This window comes from Varanus komodoensis, unplaced genomic scaffold, assembly GCF_004798865.1.
Source record: "Varanus komodoensis strain SLA01 unplaced genomic scaffold, ASM479886v1 scaffold45, whole genome shotgun sequence".
NCBI classification, from domain to species: domain Eukaryota; kingdom Metazoa; phylum Chordata; class Lepidosauria; order Squamata; family Varanidae; genus Varanus; species Varanus komodoensis.
In genome coordinates this window covers 518,859-537,713 of record NW_025336011.1, presented here as the reverse complement: position 1 = coordinate 537,713, position 18,855 = coordinate 518,859, and the positions used below count along the sequence as shown (strand labels likewise).

Here is an 18,855-nt window from a genome sequence, read left to right as displayed (position 1 = left end):
GGCCCGCCTGCTGAGTGAGCAACAGGGCTGGTTGATTGGGAGGTTTCCCTGCTCACATGGCCTTTGACTGAAAAGGAGCTGTGCAGGAGCTGATTGACGCTTTCCAGTGGGGGTATCATCAGATTTTTATTGGAGCCAAACAAGGAAATTTCTATGGGAAAAGCATGTGTTCAGTCACCAAAATGCTCATGGCAACATGCCTGGCCACAGTTCTGCAGGATGTCCTGCGGACAAAGTTCAGCTTCTTCAACTCTGTCCTTCATGTGTCTTTCTTTTAAAGCATGTTTCTAATCCTTAAGCTTCAAGGATTTGTTTGAGAATGTGCAAGCAATGTTTGTTGAAATCTCCATTATTAGAGGAGTGGCAAGAAAAAATGGATTTCTAGTGCTTGGGGATGGAACTTCTGTGTACAAGATAAAGGAAATTATGCACATTTTGCTCTATCAGCATATTCTAGTTGGCAGAATTTCACTTTTCCTGGTGCATACGTAATTGGGAGTGCCTTTCCTTAATTTTTTGAGCACAGAGTAAAGGCACAAAGTATGATTCACCTGGGCTGGCCCTCCCATGAAGCAGGGTGAAGTGCCCACGTCAGGCAGTGGAGCAGAAGGAGCAGTGAATTGCACCCTTGCCCACGAGGGTCCTCCACTGAGGTGCTCTTAAGATCTTTGCCATCTGGTTGTCCATCATGGCATTTGCTGCAGAGGGAAAGCAGCCCGCAGAGCTCTCTGGAGCAAGCGGCTGCAGGATTGTTGCAGGGCCCAGAAGGCAATGGAAGGGGCAATGCAGCAGCAGCCTGTGTTGTCTCCTGCCTCAGGTGTCGAGATAGCTAATGCCAAAGCTGTGATTCCCAAGGGCACTGTCCTAATCCTCCCTCCTTCCTGTCCCCTTCCAGGATCCTCACTCTGGCTGCCCAAGCCGAAGCAGCTCTTCCCTCTCCTTCCACAGCACGCCTCCACCGCTGCCCCTTTTGCAACAGAGCCCTGCCTCCCTCCCACTAACCACTGGGCTACAGCAGCAGCCAACCCCACCAGTAAATGGCTTGGCCAGGGCAATGGGGACCATCCATGGGGGAGGCACCCCAGCCAATCACAGCCTGGTGGATGGTCTCCTCGGGAGCCTGGCAGGAAGTCAGCAGGTCCCCATCAATGGCATCCTGGGTGGCCTGAATGGAACAGTGGCCACCCAGGCACAGAATCCCCTCTTGGCTCAAAGCAGTGCTCCCCAAAACCTGCAGCTCTCCACCAGCCAGAACAGGTGAGTTACTGCAAGTACATTTAATAAAGCATTTTCTGGACAAAACCTTAGGCAGCAGAGTATGCCTCCCTGCCTGATCTGCTGGCCTCTGGGCCTACAACTTTTGCATGTACTTGCCCTTCCTGGATGTGCTTCCGCATTTACACCAGAGATGTCAGACTTCTTTCAACTCAAGCACCAGATCCCATGTGAGCACTCTTGGGAGGGATGGTGAGGACAGGGAAGAAACACACATTCCTCTGCGGGGTGAGAACCAAAGACAAAGAGGTGGGGCCAAATACCAGCCCATTTTAGCTTAAAGCTCTTACTGCCAGTAGCTAACCTTGAGGAAAGGCATTTCAGTCCTTTAGAATGGGAAAAAAACTGCACAAAACCTGGGAAAACACCAGGAGATTGGTGATTGACTGGGGGAGCCCAGGAGGGCTGGATTTCTCCCCCATGCCCAAGGTTCTCCAACCCTGCTTTGCAGTCCATGTGCTTTTTGGCCCTGGGAAATTTTTTTGTTCTATGAGTGCATGAACAATAATGTGAAGAAACCAGGCAGCATGAACTTGCCGCCATGGCCACCAGTACAGCGTGATGGTGAGAAGGCACCTGGGAGGTCACAGGTGTGATCTCACCTGACAGCTTACACTGGACCCAGGCAGAATGCTTCTGTGCAGTGCCGGCTGATGTGCTTGGTGGTATTTGCCCAAGCTCTTGTTCATTCTAGTGAACAAGAGAATTTTGTAGCTAGTTTTGCCTTGTAGTATTTAATGGAAAGGGGAGGTGTCAGTTAGGTTTCTGCCTCAGGCATCAACATTTCGTGGTGACTTGCCTACCACAGTGTTCCCCAACGTAGTCATGCTCTCTGGGGATGATGTGAGTTGGATTACAACACATCTGGAGGGCACCAAGTTGGGTAAAATGGTGCTAACCTTTCCAGTGACACACTATTCCAATTTATATCCTGCCTTTTTCCTACAAAGGGCTCAAGGCAGCTTACATCATTCTCCTCCTCCATCTTATCCCCACAACAACAACCCTGTGAGGTAGGTTGGGCTGAGAGTCTGGCCTAGAGTCACCCAGTTGGCTCCATGGCTGAGCGGGGACTAGAAGCTAGACCATCAAGTCCCAGTCCCATGCTCTTAACCACTACACCACACTGGCTCTCTTATGTTATGAGACTGGGCAGGAGGGATCTCTTTTCCTTCTCCTTTACATGGATTTCCCAGGAAAAGGATTTCTGCCAAGCAAAAAATTGCCAAGAGGCTGGACCCAGCTTTAACAATCGTCACTTGTAACTCAAAAGCCCACAGTGGTTAGAACCATCAGCCTATTCAAGAAACCTTTTCATTTTGGAGGACAAGGAGGTGCAGTGAGGCCACATAAAGCAATTCTGGTTGCCCAGCTGAGTGTCAGCTGACTACCTTCTCCACAGAGCACTGCAGATCTGTACCAAAACTAGGGGGTTGTCACCCCTTGCCTTCTGCATTTGCCTTCAAGAATGATCCAGTCCCGAGTCCCATCATTTCGCTCACTTGACGCGAAGGCTCCCACTTCTCTGTCCCCGCTTGAACTGCCCTCCCAGGAGAGCTGCACTGCGCTGACGGCCCCATTCTGTTTGTCTCCCTTTCCGCAGCCTGCCCGGGATGAGCCACCTGGCGGAGCAGCAGCGGCAGCTTCTTGGCCAGCATGAGCTGCAGCTGCAGCAGCTGCAACAGCTCCTGACCTCGCAGCCGCTCAGCTCGGTATGTGCAGCCCACTCAGCCCTCGCCAGTGTGACTGCTGCTGCGGAGGGTGTGTGCATGTGGTGGGAGGGGGGATGCTATTCCGGTCATTCTGCAACCGGCTGTTCCAATTTGTTCCCTAGGAGCAGCAGGCGTTAGTGTTCCAGATGATTCAACAGATCCAGCAGAAAAGGGACCTGCAGCGGCTCCAGATGACAGGCTCCTCTCAGTTGCCCATGGCTGGCCTTGGGCCGGCAACCTCCTCCTCCCTCCTCCATTCCAACAGTTCTGCCCCACCTGCTGCCAACAGCACCCTCCTGGCTTCTATCTCCCCTCAGCAGCTTAACCCAGCTAGTTCCTTAATGGCTTCTCCACCGCTCAGCACCCCTGGGAACAGCCTGATGTCAGCCCCCGCTGGGGCAACTATCCCGCCCGTCCTTACTGCACAAACCAACCCTTTCCTCAGCTTGCAGGGTGACAACGGCAGCCAGAAAGGAATGGTGGGTATCTTATGAACAGGCTGAACATGGGGTATGGCCTGTCAGTCATTGAGCTGCTGAGATGTCACGGAATGCTCATGAGTCTTCTGACATCTGAAAGAGCTGGGCCAGTGGGGGAATGATGGCCAACTGCATGGGGATGAGAGTGGAAGGGAATTTTGGCTGTGCAGGAGCAGAAGCATTTCATACCTAGGCAAGGGAGAGGAGAGAGCGTGCTCTTTCAGCAAGAACTGGGGATCGAGGCAGTAAGGCTATGGGAACAGAGAAGCTGGAAAATGCAAGGAAAGGTTCTGAGGGCAAGAGAATCAAGGGAGCTGGAGCTGAGGTGTGAAGGTAGCTGAAGGAAGGAGGATAGAACAGGCAGGGAACCGAGAAGCTGAGATGGGAGGAGGTAACTGGTGCCCTCCAGGTGTTTCAGACTGAAACTCCTGTAAGGCCGAACAAGCATGGCCAGTGGTCTGTGCTTCTGGCAGGTGTTGCCCCAAATTTACCTGGAGGGCACCCTAAGGGCAGTCCAGCTAGAGGAGCCACGCATCAAAGAGGGTGGTGCCAAGAATGCAAGATGGGGATGCCTGGAATGACCCCTGGGTGTAGGACCTATCCAAGGTAGATATTTCAATTTTCTACCTTTTTCCGTTATTGCTGCTTGATATACAACCAGTTTAGACCATGCTGTACTTGTGCCATTTCCCTCCACTCTAGAGCATGAATGAGAAGGGAGGTGCCCCAATTCAGGACAAGGGCTAACGTTGGCAATGCAAAGCTGCCATAGGAAAACAGTCTCTCCCTGAGCCATGGATCCTGAAATGTAGAGCAACTGCATGCGAGGCTTCCCAGGAAAGCTTTCTTGCCACAGGCAGTGCGACACCAAGCAGAGGTGTGCCAGCAGTCTACATTCCTTGGTTCTGAACCCGTCATCCTGCACCCTTGCAAAGGAGGTGGATGGAGCAAACACTCTTCGCCCACCCCCACATTTCACTGGCGTTGTTTGTTATGCCGCACTTATTTCACGAGAAGATGCACTTCAGGGGTGAAGGGGGAAGCAGTCTGCTGCTACCTAAGGATGTCCCTTCAAGGGTAGGATCTGCAAGCTGGACTATGGCCACATCACCTGGGCAGTAGGTGCAGGACATTTCCATACCAGGGCTAAGAAATCTGTCAAGCTGTCGGACAGCTGGAAGGTCCAGCCACAGCAAAAGGGGATGGGATGGAGCGTTTGCAGTCTCCAGTACACAGGAGGGCAAGAGAAGCATTGGAAGCGCCACAGGTGCATAGAAATGAATGCTGCATCCAAAGTTTCACTGCCATGAGGTCTGCAGATGGGAAAATGGATGTGGCTTCTGTGACTTTTACGGAGGAGTGATCCTACTGGTAGAAGAAGCCAATTTCAGCATGGCCAAGAACAGTTACTTTTGCTCTCCCAAATCTTAAAAGATCGACCTGAAAGGATCAGCCCCTGGCTTCCATGCTTGAATAAGACTGTTTTCTTCCTTGCCTTCTGGAGCCTTTGTGGGCAGCTGATGGTTTAAAGGCCATTACAAAGGGTGCTTCCAGCTGGCCAGCTCCTGGTATTACCAATTGAAAGTCGCTGAGCAGCTCTTCTACCTTTTGCACGTCCACCAATTGTTTTTTGCAGTAAGAAAAGGAATTGAGTGGAGGGAAAATGTGGGAGGGGTACAAGTGGAAGAAGGTGGAGTCTGGACCCCCCCCCCCAAAAACTCCATAAATGAGCTAGGAGGAATTGCACAATAAAACCCTCATCCGGAAGCGCCCAAATAATCTATGTTCACTACTGAGATGCTTTTCCTACCCCATCAGATCAGCTGCTCAAAAGCCGACACCAAAGAGGCAGGATGGAGACTGTGTAAGGGCAGGAGCTGTTCCTTCCAACTCCAAAGCAGCTCCGTTCTGGTAAAGGACATCTTCCATCTCTATCGATGGACCTAAGCTAAATCAGATGCTAGCTGAGGAGAACGTTGATTTTCACATCATTGTGAGCCCTCTCTTCTCTCTCTCTCTCTCTCTCTCTCTCTCTTTCTCTCTCTCTCTCTCTCTCATAATCAGATGCCTCAGGGAAGGCACCAACACCCTTCTCCCTTTGAGCAGTTGTTTTTCTGTTTTGTTTTATTTGGAAGGATGTGGTGAGGCGGGGAAACAGGAATCAAGGTCAAATGCTCTAAGGAACCCCACCCAGCCCTGTTTTTGCTGGATAACTCTGAATCTCTGGGAGACCCTGACGCCCGGGGACTTTTCATGCCTCCATGGAGGGGACAGTCATTTCAGGCACATCCCCACCACCTCTTCCAATTTGCACTATTTTCAAACTTTGGTGGTGAGCATGTGCTGACGACCCAAGGAATGACCACTGCTATTCAAAATCTTTTCCCCTTCTTTTCTTAGTATTCTTTTTGTTTTTTATTTTTCTTTTTGGAAAGAAAAGTACCTGCCGCATGGATGCGCTGGACACATAGAAGAAGAAGAAGAAGAAAAAAACAAATGGAAGCAACTTTTTGGGATTTCCTAATTTGGTTTGTCCCTTTTGCTTTACCCAAACAGATGCGCTTGGCTCCAGATTTTTTGTATGTATGTATGTATGCGTGAGTGCGTGCGTGCGTGCCTGTTTGTGTGTCTTGTCTGTGATGTTGTTTTTGTAAACTCTTTGTTTAGCATAAAGCTACTGGAAACTGATGAGAGCAACAGCTCTTCCAAATGGAAGACAGGAAGGCTTCCCTTCACTGTGGTCATGGCAGCTTTGGCACAAGTTAAGGAGCAGCTAGATAATGGAACGATGCTTGACATTTTCCCCTTCTCTTTAGCTAAGTGTTAAACTGAGAAATAGAAAATTCCATCAACTTGATGCACTTCCTTTTTAGACAGCAAATTCACCTTTGAAATGCACTCAGAACAGCTCTTCTGGCACATTCTAGTTCAATGTTGTCTTTCGCTATCTTGGTGTATTGTCTTACCCCCCCCCCCCCCCATTCATGGTTGCTTCCAGACAGAGGGCTTCTACCCAAATTTTATTCTGCAACAATTCTTTGATGTTTTCTGGAAAGAAAAGGGATGGAAGAAGTGGTGGAAATCTTTGGGAGGGTTGATTACAAGTGGAAGGTACCATTATCTGGAGCCTCAATTCTAACTCTATGCTTGAGGTCAGGCAACTGCAGGAGGCAAGCCTTGTCTGGAAGCACCCCAAGTGCCATTGGACAGAGCAGCCACTTGGTGAGGAAAGGGAAACAGGTGGGAGGGTGGACTAACTCTTCTCCCCTTGTTCTCCATCCCAAACAACTGGTACTGTCTCCAAATTTCTTTCACAGGCTATGTGAAAGTAACTTGGGGAAATAGATGTGGGGGGGGGGGTGATGATTTTGGCAGTATCTACAAATTTCCTTGATCAGCTGGGCTTGTGACCTTCTGTACTCCTAACTGAACTGGGGCAGGGGATCTTTTGCTTCCCAACCACTCTCAAATTTGCTTCCTGGAATTGCAGGCTTGGCTTTTTAACGTCTCCCATTCATGAAATGCATGATTTGCACACCTGTGCAGCCATAGTCTCCTAGCTTAAGTTTGATGCCTTCAGTGACTGGGAGTGAGGGAAATATAAGATTCTAAAGTGACCATATTTCTCTAAAAGAAGGCATATGAATGAACACACAAGTAAAAATCAAAGGCCTGTGCAAGGGAACCAATTGATCCTTTAAAAGGTAGGGTGTCCCCCCCCCCCTTGCAGGGTGGGTGTAGGCTCTGTCAATAGCAGAGGAGAGGCAGGGCATGAGGGGGAGAGGCTTCTGTCCAGGTCTATGTGGAGAGCTTGGTCCCCCTTCAGTGAAGGCAGAACAACACATTGCAAGGGAAATGTCTGGTTTGTGGCCAGGAGTTTCCTGTGCAAGTCTAATATGGATTTGCAGAGAATTAGTAGGCAGTAGTGGGTTGCACATGTGGTCTTGCCCCCTTATGGGTTGGGCTGAATCCCACATACCTTTTCACTCGAGGCTTGGGTACTATAATTTAACCTTGCTATTGTCTTGCTGCCCCCTAACGGTTTCTATGGGGATATTTTTTCCTCCTTTAAGCCTTTTCCCCACGTTTCTTGGCTGAAGGGTTACAGGCCTAAAGAGTGTGTCCACCAAACCAAGCACGGCCCACCTAGAAACAGGAAAACAGTAGGTTTCATTAAGCGCCAGATGGGCTGCCCACAAATGGCTGCTTGGCTGGGCAGGGAGGGGATAGGCCTGGAAAAATCACACCTGAAGAATGACTGCCTGTCATTTGCATTATATCAGTTGACCTTGAAAAGCTCTACAGAATGAATGACTCTTCATTTGGGGCAGCAGATAAAACTAGACAGGCTTTTTGATATCCTGGTGCTTTTCTTTACTCCTGTCCCTCTCCCACAGGGCTAGCAGGAGTGCTGGGGTTTATCCAAGCACATTCTTTGAGAAGTGCAACCTTTGTGGAATCACACTGAACACATTTTGTTTCATGTAGAATCTTCTCCCCAGGATGGAGGGGAGAGACTTGTGTTTAGTGCCAAAACCATCTGGATGCTTTTCTGATTGGCTGGGGTTCTGCCTCTCCTTTTCAGGAGTAGGTTTTTTTAAAAAAATGCTTAAAAATAGTATGCAATTTATTTTAAAGGCACCAAGAAAACATTAAATTGGACAAACATGCAAACTGCTTTTTAAAAAGATAGTAGCAGGTGCAAGAACATACCAGAAGTGCAGGGGGATGTGCTGGGAGAGAGTAATTGGTCAGTGTTTAATGAACTGATCACTCTGCCAAAATAATTTAGACAGGGGTGTAGGTGTGATGAAGCCAGGCCTACCCCACAGGAAGATAAACCAGGCTAACTTCCCTATTTAAAATCCATTTCTACCCACCCTTTGTTTTGTGAAATGTACAGCATTGTTCAGTTTTCCTACATTGCATGACTTATTGAGGTTACAGACTCATGCTTAGCTGGACTGTTAGTATCTAGGAAAATCACACATTTTGGAAGAGGTGGTTGAACCTTGCTCTCTGGTTTCACTTTTATTTAGATTAATGTCAATCTCAAGATATTCCTCTTGGAGTCTCAGCAGAGAAGGATGTGGAGATTAGGGAGTGAAGAGGGGTGGAGAAAAGAAGCACTTATTTATTTCTTGCATCATCCAAAGTCCCTCTCTCCTTTTTTAATGTATCAGCTCCAATCTCCATCTAGTCTCTGTTTTTACTGCAATGTTTTCTCCTGTAAATCTAGTCTGTTTTGGGCATTACTTTCTATTGATATGGATCAATGAGGTTTCTGTGTTTTTATATTAACGTCAAAATGGTTAGGTTAGGGTTGCTCAGCAACTGGTGGATCCTAGGCCCAAGTGGACCTACCATTTGTCAAAGTTCACCCTCTTCTTTCCCCTTGCCAAAAATAGTGATCCAGATGCAGCCCTGCCATGAGTCAAGATGCAGATTTTGGATGTCCTTAATAAAGAGACAACCCTGATTCCTGGGGACCAACTAGGACATTGAAATAAGCCAGAACTGCACGAAAGCGTACCTGCTCATTACAATGGCTTTGCAAAGGATAACATTCACTTGAATGTGCCCTTTACTCATTAGTGGATGCCAGTTGGATTTTCTTCAGGCTCAAAACTGCCTGACCACCCTGAAGTTTCTCAGCAAGCTTGGTTGTCAACAAGGAGTGAACCCACTTCTTTGGGGTCTCATCCCCCCCCCCCCCACTTCTCTGAATATGTCCTTGAGATGAACTGGCAAGGTTCCTTTCAATAATGTGTGATTTTGTAATGGATGTTGTAGGGTGCATGTTGATCGGAGGGAATGCAGTCATCCATTCGTTTGGCAGCCAGGCACAACAGCATAAGCTCCTGCAACTGACGGGCTACTGCAGGGTGGATAGCAAACTCATTGGCACTTGTTTTAGTTTCCCCATTGAAACAGTGTTACAGGTGAAGCTCCTACCTCTGCTGTGCACAGTGGCCCCTGAAATATCGAAGGGGCACTGATTGCAGGCATGGATCAGACCGGTAGAATTCAGCCTTAAAAACATCAGAAGTAAGAGCCCACCAGATCACACCAAGAACTCTTCTCTTGCAGGGATTTGCTTCCAGAAGTTGCTAGATGGATGCCTCTAGAAAACTGACATGCAGGCAGAAGTCGTCTTTCTGTTGTTCTTAAGCAGCCATTATTCAGAGGCATCCTAAGTTCCAAGTAACTAATAGCCAGAAATGGCAATGTTTATCTAAACTCCTTTCAGAAATTAGCACAGCTTGTGGCAGCTAACTTTCTGGGTTAGGTATGGGTTGTGTGAAGAAGTACTTAGATGGTCCTGAAACTGCTGCCCATTTGGTGACCTGATTGGTTCATCACAAGGAGCCAAGAATCTGGGTTTATTAAGCCTGGTAAAGCATGGATAAGAATGTAAGGAGAAACCTTTTTGATCAGATTAAAGGCCCATGTTGTGCAGCACCCTCTTTGCACAGTGGACAACCAGATGTCTGTGTGAAGTCCGCACGTAGCACCTAAAGGCCACAGCACTCCCCTCCTCCCAGTCACGCACACAAGCAAATGGTGACGGCCTGCTTCCCTGATCCTGGACTAGTCCTTGATAATCACTCCTCTTCCATGCACTTGTCTAATCCTCCCTTAAGGTCATCCAGGTTGGTGGTGATCACTGTATTTTGTGGTAGCAAATTCCCTGGTTTAACAGTGGGATGTTTGAAGGAGTACCTTTTCTTTTACCTGTCCTAAATATTCCATCCAGTTTTACAGGGTCACAAAAAGTTTTGCATGACGAGAAATAACTCCCTATCCCGTTTTTCTATTCCATGGTATAATTTGATACTCCCCCTTGATATCCTCCCTCCCTCACTTTTTTTCTTAAGCTGAGTGTAGGCATACGACACCCTTGGTTTTAAGCATGAGTAGACAAGCTCCACTGGATTTACTGTGGCAGCAATGGCTTGCCACTAAATTCGCGTAGCAAATCACAACAGTTGCCTTAAAAGGCCACATTTAATATCTAAGATATTTTTGTGCCGCTGCTTGTTGTTTTGCTGCTGCCACAACCAAATTTGGCAGTGTATGGTGGCAGTGAAGTGGTTCCCAGTGGCTTCTGGAGGTTCAAACTAGCTCCCTTTAGCCCTGGTCTAGTATCAAACATTGTGATTTTTCCTCCCACCTCCCTGATTATTTTGGTTGTCCTTTTCTAGCTCTTGTAACAGGGCCTCAGTCTGCAGCAGTGCTCCTTCTCTCCTTTCTCCTTGCCTTGCTGTTTCCTGTGCTCTCCCACCCTCTAGCCTTGCTATTTCTCTCCTCAGAGCCATCATGTGACTAGACACCTCATGGAAGCAAGCCCTTTTGTGGTGGCACCCACACCAGTTTCTCAGATGTGCCCACAGGTACAAAAAAGTTGGAAACTTCTGCTCTACAGTATCTTTTCGCAATGCTGCGACTGGATCATAAGCGCCTTTAAACCATATTTTTTATCCTGGCTTTTTTTTTCCTTGGTCCAGTAAGCCACCATTACAGGTTCCAGTATCACATTGAGCTAACCACGTCTGGTTTGTTTACCTGCTCACTGGAGTGGCAGGATCAAACCAGGAATGTGTAGTCTGCATGCGAGGACACACAGCTTGTTCGCATCGTGGTTAATAAGGCAGGATTCTCACTTACCATTGTGTGCAAATGCATCCAGTGTCCTTGAGTTATGAGAGGACAAAAAACTGTCTTGTTCAACATCCATAATGTTCCTAAAGGATGAACTTCTCCCATTACTACTACCATTTTCCTGATTTAAATAACCCCATCACCACAGCAGTTATTTTCTCTGTTATATTAAGCATATAACTACAGTTTTGCCTCCCCTGCAGGTGTAAATAATAGCTTAGGGATAATTATGCAGTGCAGTCGTAATCAATTCAGTGGGTTTTCTTTCCAGATAATGTATAAGATTACAGCTTTAAATCAGGGAAAGGGTACACACAGGGGCCTTAGCACTACCATCCTGATCTAATCCAATACGCACATACACGTGAGCTGTTTTTTAAAGGAAAGTTAAAAGGAGATGAAAAATTTGGTCTAGGAACTCCAGCATCGTCTTTGGCCATTACACATCTTGAAGCAATTGGGGATGTAAAGCCTGGAAAGGAGGCTATTAGGAAGGGATATGATAGCAAACCTTGAATATTTGAAGGGCTCCCTCATTGAGGATTGAGTTACTACAGAAGCTGGGACCTAAAGAAATGGGTTCAAGATACAGGAAAAGAGGATTTAGACAGTGTGGCAGTGGAAAAGACTGTCTTGAAAGCTGGTGAGCTTGCCTTGGTTACAGCAGGAGTTAGATGGCCCATAGGACTATGAGGGTTTCCTGCAATGGTCAAATCTTTTACTAGGTGACTTCAGAGATCCCGCTAGCTCTGTGAATTAAAACGCTTTAGCCTGTCCTTGTTGGAAAGGTGTTCCGAGCCCCTTGATCATTTTGATAGTTCTTTCTGCACCTTTTCCAGCTGAAGCACCTCTCCAACAAATGCCAGAATGAAGCCAACCTCATTCTAACCATCAGAAAGTGAGCACAGGGTTCATGATCCATGGTAGAAAGTCATGTTTAAAGCAGACTGGGAATGGGCTGTGAAAAAGCCCTGGGGCAGAGCACCAACAACTCTTTCTTGGCAGGAAGAGAACAAAAATAAAAACTGAAAAAAGACTATGTTCTACGTTTGGTTGCACTGGGGTATACTTCTTTACCCATCTTTTGATGCTGATATTTCATTTTAGTACATTGCCTGTGTCTAACACCCCTCCCCCCTCAGTTGTTGTAATTTTTAATTATATAAGAGGAAAAGATGTGTATATTTTTGGCAATTAAGGTAATGTAGTTAAGATATATTTTTTTCATGCTGCTTGACTGTTCTTTATTGTAATAAATAATATTAATATCAAAGACTTTTTAAAAAACAACCACAGTAAAATAATAAAACCGTGGCATTTTTCTTTGTTCTTTTCAAATTTAACTAAGCACAAAGTGGTGCCATGGAAATGCGTAGGCAATTTTCTTCTTTGATAAAAATGTTGGGATTCAGCAACTGTATCAGAATGATCCATGTCAGAAAATGTGCAATAAGATGGGTTGGGCCCAGGATCTACCTTCCGCAAAAGCAAGGCCACTTCCATGGAAAGAAGAACTCTGCTTGTAGAAGGTTACTCTGTCTTGTATTTGAAGGATCCAGGCTCCCTACACACAGCACAATTCACCCCATAACAATTTTAGTAGACTAGAGGCTGCTATGGATACAAGGAGGCAAGAAAGTCCATAGCAGTCGATCCAGTATATATCCAAGAACATGGCAGCCCACCCTGGGTTAAGTCTCAAGACGCTCACGAGAGGTCGTTGAGGCCCCTTCGGTGAGGGTGTTCAAAGATAGGCTGGACATGCACATGGTGGGCATGTCGTGAGCAGAGCCAGCTGGAGCCGGGGGTCAGACTAGATGGCCCGGGAGGCCCCTTCTGACTTGCTCTGTTTCTATGTTTCTAAACTCTGGTGCATACAAATAATTTCTACTCCAACCTTTCCACCTGGAAGTGTTAAGATGACTTTTGGATCACTTCCTAAAATAAAGATTCCTTCCACATATGCTGGATTTCTCCAAACTGACGCCCTCCAGATGGGTTGCATGGCAATGCCCATTATTCCCAGGTAGCAAGCCCCATAACCCTCTTAGCTGGAGGTGGTAAGAGCTGGTGTCTGATATATCTGGAGGACCAACAAGTTGAGGATGGCTGCACTACAATACTGAAATTGTCACTTCTTGAGGGCCAGTCGACAAAACACACCTGTGGGAAAAGGTTGCTTGCTTCACAAGGTTGCTGTTGCCACACCAGATTCAATAAGATTAAGCCACAAAGTCTTGTGGCACCATAAAGACATACTCTGGCTTAAACTTTTGGGGCCGTTGCCTGGTTCATCAGATGCCTAAAGACTTTAACTGCAAACTGGCAGTTTTATATGCACATGCTGGGAGTGGGGAAGCAGTGAAATGTAAACTGTCGGAGGGAATTGAAATACAATGAAGTAGGGCAGCAGTGATTACCTAAACTGTTGTCATTCACAAGTTGCTGAGTGATAACACAATTCAGTGGTAAGTTGATCAGCGTATATAGTGTGATAGAAAAACAGAAATCAAGTCTGTTGTCTTGATTTAAACCACAGGAAACAGAGTGTCACCAGCAGTAAAACCTGATTTGGACAACACAAGGATTGTGAGGGTTTCCTCTGAATCATGGATAGTTGTTGGAAGGAGGGTTATTGTGCTGTCTGAACTCAGCTGTGCTTACAAATGGTTGTTTGTTAATCACACTCAAACCATGAAGAAAACCCATGGCTCCTTAGTAGGTTGTGAACCATGAGTTCTTCTTCATGGTTTGCCTGGGTTCACATGAATTTATAACCTCACCAACAACCCACAGTTTGACTAGCCAGAGTCAACTGTTGCGTGTCACTTTTCATGTTGCCTTGCAAAGCAGGAAACAGAATTCCTGGGAACTGGCTTGGGATGCCCAGAAGGCCAACTTTGACCCCTGGACCTGTGGATATGAACCACTACACTGGAACGCTATAAGAGTCCTTGCAGCCAGCAAGGAAGCAAGATGGCTGAAGTCACCATTGGGAAATAAGTTGCAGAGGATTATTGTGATGCCTGCTTCACATGTTGCTGGGAAAGTGATTTTCACCTTGATCACTGCAGTGTAATCTGGAAGAAAACATGTGGTTAATTGTACACTGTTACTGCAATGCAATGTCTGAACACACACACAGTAAATGCACATGACAAGAGCTGTATCAGTCAGCCAAATCTCCCAAGTGCACGTTGACTGCATTGTTCTTAGCCAAGCATCTCCCACACCATTTGTGTTCACTGCAGAAACACCTTGAGCTGAGGAAGGAAACAGAAATACGCCATTTCATCTGAGGGGGAATTTTATATGATCATTCTGTCACACATGCACTAAGAATATCATCATAAAGTTTGAGAGCAGCTAAAGAAACATATCCACATGCACATGGGCAGAAGTGGGCCACTTCCAAGTAGCAAAACTCATTTGATCAGCCCCAGTTGTGTTGTTCATATACAGTGCAGCCATATGGAATTCTGCCAAGGGGAAGCTACTCCATGTGGCACCAGGTGTGTGTGAAGGGCTCCCTCAGATGAGCATGATTTGAATCAGATGATATTGGAAGCAACTTGCTGAGCATATGTAGACCATGAGGGCAAATGAATTGGTTCCTTTGGTTTCCTTTCTGTTGATTATCTTACCTGAGCATATTTGGGCAGCTAAATGGCATAGGATATGAGAGAAAACACACTTTCCAGATTTCTGAGGGCAAAAAATATATATACTTCCTTGGAAACTTCAAGCAGCAGCAATGCCTTCTATTTTTTTTTTTAATAGAACTCATTTTTTTAAACCAGGGCCTGAGTATCAAACAGACTGACAAGATCTTCATAATAGAATGCTGCTTCATTTTTCCCCTTAAAACTTACCAGTTGAAGGAGCTCTTATCAGTAGCCTGGCCTAGGGCATGTTCTTTTCATAATAGGATGCAGATTGTGATGTTGATGGCACAAAAAAAGAGGGAGAGCTTGGTTTTTTATTTATAACGATTTTCAAAAACATGTCAAGCAACTTTCAAGAGGTTTGCAGAAGAAAAACAGTTTGACAACCCAAACGTCTTATTCATTGGACAACATCTTTGATACCTGAGCCATTGTTCCCATTTAAGGTCCCATTTGTCCTGCCATCTTTACCAGCTGCAGAAAGCCAGCAAACATTTCCATAGCCACATAATTCTTACTTGTCATGCAGCTTTTAAAGGCACAGGAACCCTGCCATTTAAAAAAAAATAGTAGCTACCCACAAGGAAATGTGAGCCCGGCAACATCTCTGAAAAGTGAATGTATGGAAAACTGGCGCAAAGACCCACAAAGAAAGTGAATGTTACCATTGCTTCTTCCCACATGCCTTTGTTGGAAAAACAACTATGTTTAGGAAAGCAAGCCTGCTACATTTAGCAAAGAGAAGGCCACCCAGACACCCGGAAGCATGAAATCCAGTATCAGATTGTTTGCTTAACGTGTGTTCTCAGTGTGAGGCACTCTGCTAAGAAAAGCACTAAATAAGCGTTTTATTTTTATTAATAATAATTTTGAGCATACTGCTATGCATATTTAGACGGGGAAAGTCCTACAACAGTTGAAGGATTTGATATCTGTCTCCACGTGCATAGGAACACATCTTTCGTTACTATTTTGTTCGTAACTCCAGCCTGGTCTAGCAAGCAAGAAGTAGCCCAACCAGTGCCTAAATCTGCAGTCTGTTGGAGCCTGGACTGCACTCCCACCTCAAAAAAGCCTCTCGATCACCTTCCGATCTGCAGCCTTTGAGCTTTTGCAAAACGAACAGAAGCCTGCTAGGAACTCTTTGTTGCCTGCTCAAGGGCTTGCAGACGAGACAGGAACTGCAATTCCTACGGTTTCCTGTAGGGCAGATACAGAGGGCGATGAGGGAGAATAAGGTGACTCTGGCGAGGGGAGGAGCTGCGGCAGCGCTCCCTGCTAGCAAACCATGCCGAAGCTGCAAGCGGTCGGCGCGCTCATCTCGCCTGTGGCTGGTTCCCTCGCCCGGATCTCTTTCTCCCAGGTGAGCGCTGGAGGCTGAGAAGTTTGCAGAAGGGCCCCTACCCAGCCCCCCTCACTAGATGCCGAGTTAACAGACCCTCGATATCGTTTAAATGAGTAGGACAGTTTGCTTTGATTTTCCATGAAAAGCCACAGGGTGGACTGCGTTTTTTGAGTAATTTCTAGAGATATCCTTAGAAGCCATTTTATTCCGGTGTAGTTAGGCTGCAGCACTGTACCGAGTAAGCCCGGTTGCACCCGGTGGTATTTGCTTCTGAGCAATCTAGGCATAGGAGTGATCGATTCATCTGCTCCAGATGTCCACTACTGCTCCAGAGTCCATATGTTTAATCCCCTGATGCTGGTCAAATCCACATATATGCATACATTGGGAGGTCAGAGCACTCTTCTTTAGTGCTCCCGACGAGGGCAGAGGGTATTAATCCACATGATATGCATAACATATTTGACAGCCAGGGAACGCCTTCTCTCCTCAAGGGATCCTGGGAATTGTAGTTCTACAGGGGTACACTTAGACTTGCTAAGAGCAGTCTGAGCGTCTATAAAACTACAATCCCCGGCATTCTTTGAGAGAAGTTACGATTATTACCGAAGCAATGCAAGGGTGCGCAGCTATGACCTTTGCATCATAGAGCTGAAAGAAATTGGGCAGCTGATACAACCGTTTCCCTGCTGCGAGGCAGGACCTTTCCTTTTTTTCCCACCACACTTGTTCCCTCAGAAATCAGCCAACCTGGTGCCTAAATATTGTCCTCACTTGAGGAACTAAAGGAAGGAAAATCCAGCATTTTTGCATCCCTCAGATCCAGGATCTGAAACATGGCAGTCATTCCCTGACTTGGCCAGAGGGCAGCTTGGCATGTGAAAACCCATGGCAAAAAGCAGGTGGGCAAATATGCTTGCATATTTGCTTTTTGCAAAATGTTGTGTCTGGAAATTGAACCTGTACATCTCCCTTTCAGAGCGGAATGTATTTCATATACAAGGTTTGTACTGTCACGGTCCATGGCAAAGATGGGGCCCTCCAAGTGCTGTGTTCTACAAGTTCCATCAGCCCCAGCCAGCATGGCCATTAGTCAAGGTTTATAGGAGTTGCCATCCAAAACATCTAGAGGACACAGGATTATCAATGCTTGATCTGACATGCCCTGAGATAGACAACGTTCCTGTGGTAGCCCTTCACATTGGGCACCTTAGTTGCCTTGTTCCATTAATAATGCTAATTATTTCCCCCATTCCATACCACCCTGCCATGGACACGTTGCAGATAAGGAACTGTTCAGCTGCTTCAGCATCTTCAGCCCAGCCAGTGATCGGAGCCAAGCATCCCTTTCAGGTGGACTTGGAAGCAGGAAAACGTTATTCTTGGTGCTCCTGCGGGCACAGCCAAAAGCAGGTAACCCTCCAGCCTCCCTCAAATTAATCTCTGCATCTCTCTCTGGATGGGGTAACTTAGAAGCTGCCCTTCTCAGAAACTCTGTCTGCCAAGTAGGCCTATTTCAGTGCTTAAAGTAGGTCCCTTCCAGTGTTGCATGAGTCCCCCGGCTTAGTATAAGCCAGAACAGAGTTGCTGCTGCATGTGAGGCCAACACCAATTGAGAATTGTTTCTTGAAATTTAATCTATAACACTTCAGTGCATCCCAAGTAAGACGCTTTTTAAAAAGTCACACTGGGCTTGCAAATCAAACATGCCCATTCAGATTTACATGATGTCCCCGTTGTTCCAGTAGTGCACCAGGGTATTAGAGCCAAAAGTACTGCAAGAAATCAACTGGCAGCAAGCGTACTTCTACTGTGAGGTTCACTTTTTAAAGTCCTTGGTTCTATTTTGTGTTCCCAACAGCCTTTCTGTGACGGATCCCATAAAAAATATGCCCCAAAACTCTCTCCTCTGAGATTCCAACTGGAGGAAGCGAAAGAGGCATGGCTGTGTGGCTGCAAATACACCAAGAACCCTCCATACTGTGATGGCACCCATAAGGAAGAGTTTGTGCAAAAAGCCAATCTCCATTCGCAGCCACTGCTGTGATGGGACAGGAGGAGGCACCTCTGTCAGACTGAAGGAAGACAGAAATCTGCACTGGGCGGCTGTTTCGCATAAGCCTGTGCATTGTCTTGGCAAAGACTGTGAATGCTGTATGACTTGAACAAACATGGGCCACCAACGTGTGGAAGGCTGGAGCGGGTGGGTGGAATATTTGTTTGTTCCTAAGAGTCTGCTTCCTCACACCCGCTTGAAATAATTAAACAAACACCTGTGCCTCCCCTGTTTATCTGACACACTTGCGGCCAATAGGCCCACAGTTCAGACATCACAGCCCATAGGTTATCTTGCTGCATGCCATGATCTTCTCCCATTCCAGTAATGAGCAGAATCAGAAAAGATGATACAAGCTGCAGTCTTGTCCACATAAGCTGTTGGTTGTTTTGCACCATCAAGTTGTCTCTGACCTTCAGTGAGCCTATGAATGGATGCCTTGCAGAGTGTCTTGTCCTTGGCGGCCCTGCTCAGCTCTTAACAGTTTTCCCACTACGGTTGACCCTAGCAGATCACAACTTCCATGTTTGAGATGCTGCAGAGAATAAAGAAGTGATTCAGTCTTCACCCCAGAGGGCTACGGAGAATATTAGATGGCCAAAACGGGGGCATGGAGAAGAGGTTCTGAATTACAAAGTGATGGCAGTGGGCAAGGAGGGGT

At 46.6% G+C, this 18,855-nt stretch overlaps 2 protein-coding genes across 5 annotated transcripts in view; both read left to right on the top strand.

Moving 5' to 3' along the window:
• The window catches only part of MLLT6 (MLLT6, PHD finger containing), a 111,142-nt gene extending 98,700 nt beyond the window's left edge, over window positions 1–12,442 (top strand). For 3 of the 4 annotated variants that reach the window (XM_044444460.1, XM_044444459.1, XM_044444456.1), the window contains exons 17-20: window positions 896–1,257; window positions 2,879–2,987; window positions 3,110–3,466; window positions 4,169–12,442. In XM_044444460.1, coding sequence (XP_044300395.1) covers window positions 896–1,257; window positions 2,879–2,987; window positions 3,110–3,466; window positions 4,169–4,213 — 873 coding nt within the window. In that variant the 3' untranslated portion in view covers window positions 4,214–12,442. The remainder of the gene's footprint in view (window positions 1–895; window positions 1,258–2,878; window positions 2,988–3,109; window positions 3,467–4,168) is intronic. The other variant, XM_044444458.1, reaches the window with a different exon arrangement.
• A 3,588-nt stretch (window positions 12,443–16,030) lies between these two features.
• On the top strand, window positions 16,031–18,427 carry CISD3 (CDGSH iron sulfur domain 3). The gene is made up of 3 exons (XM_044444712.1): window positions 16,031–16,156; window positions 17,423–17,551; window positions 18,000–18,427. Exons 1-3 carry the CDS (start codon window positions 16,082–16,084, stop codon window positions 18,183–18,185), a joined length of 390 nt encoding a protein of 129 aa, XP_044300647.1. The 5' UTR covers window positions 16,031–16,081; the 3' UTR covers window positions 18,186–18,427.
• Window positions 18,428–18,855: the final 428 nt, after the last annotated feature.

Bases quoted from the DNA above. Each gene is read 5' to 3' on its own strand.
- CISD3 (XM_044444712.1), top strand. From the start codon at position 16,082: ATGCCGAAGCTGCAAGCGGTCGGCGCGCTCATCTCGCCTGTGGCTGGT. The intron at 16,157-17,422 runs GTGAGCGCTGGA...GACACGTTGCAG, and splicing joins CCCGGATCTCTTTCTCCCAG to ATAAGGAACTGTTCAGCTGC. The intron at 17,552-17,999 runs GTAACCCTCCAG...TGTTCCCAACAG, and splicing joins GCGGGCACAGCCAAAAGCAG to CCTTTCTGTGACGGATCCCA.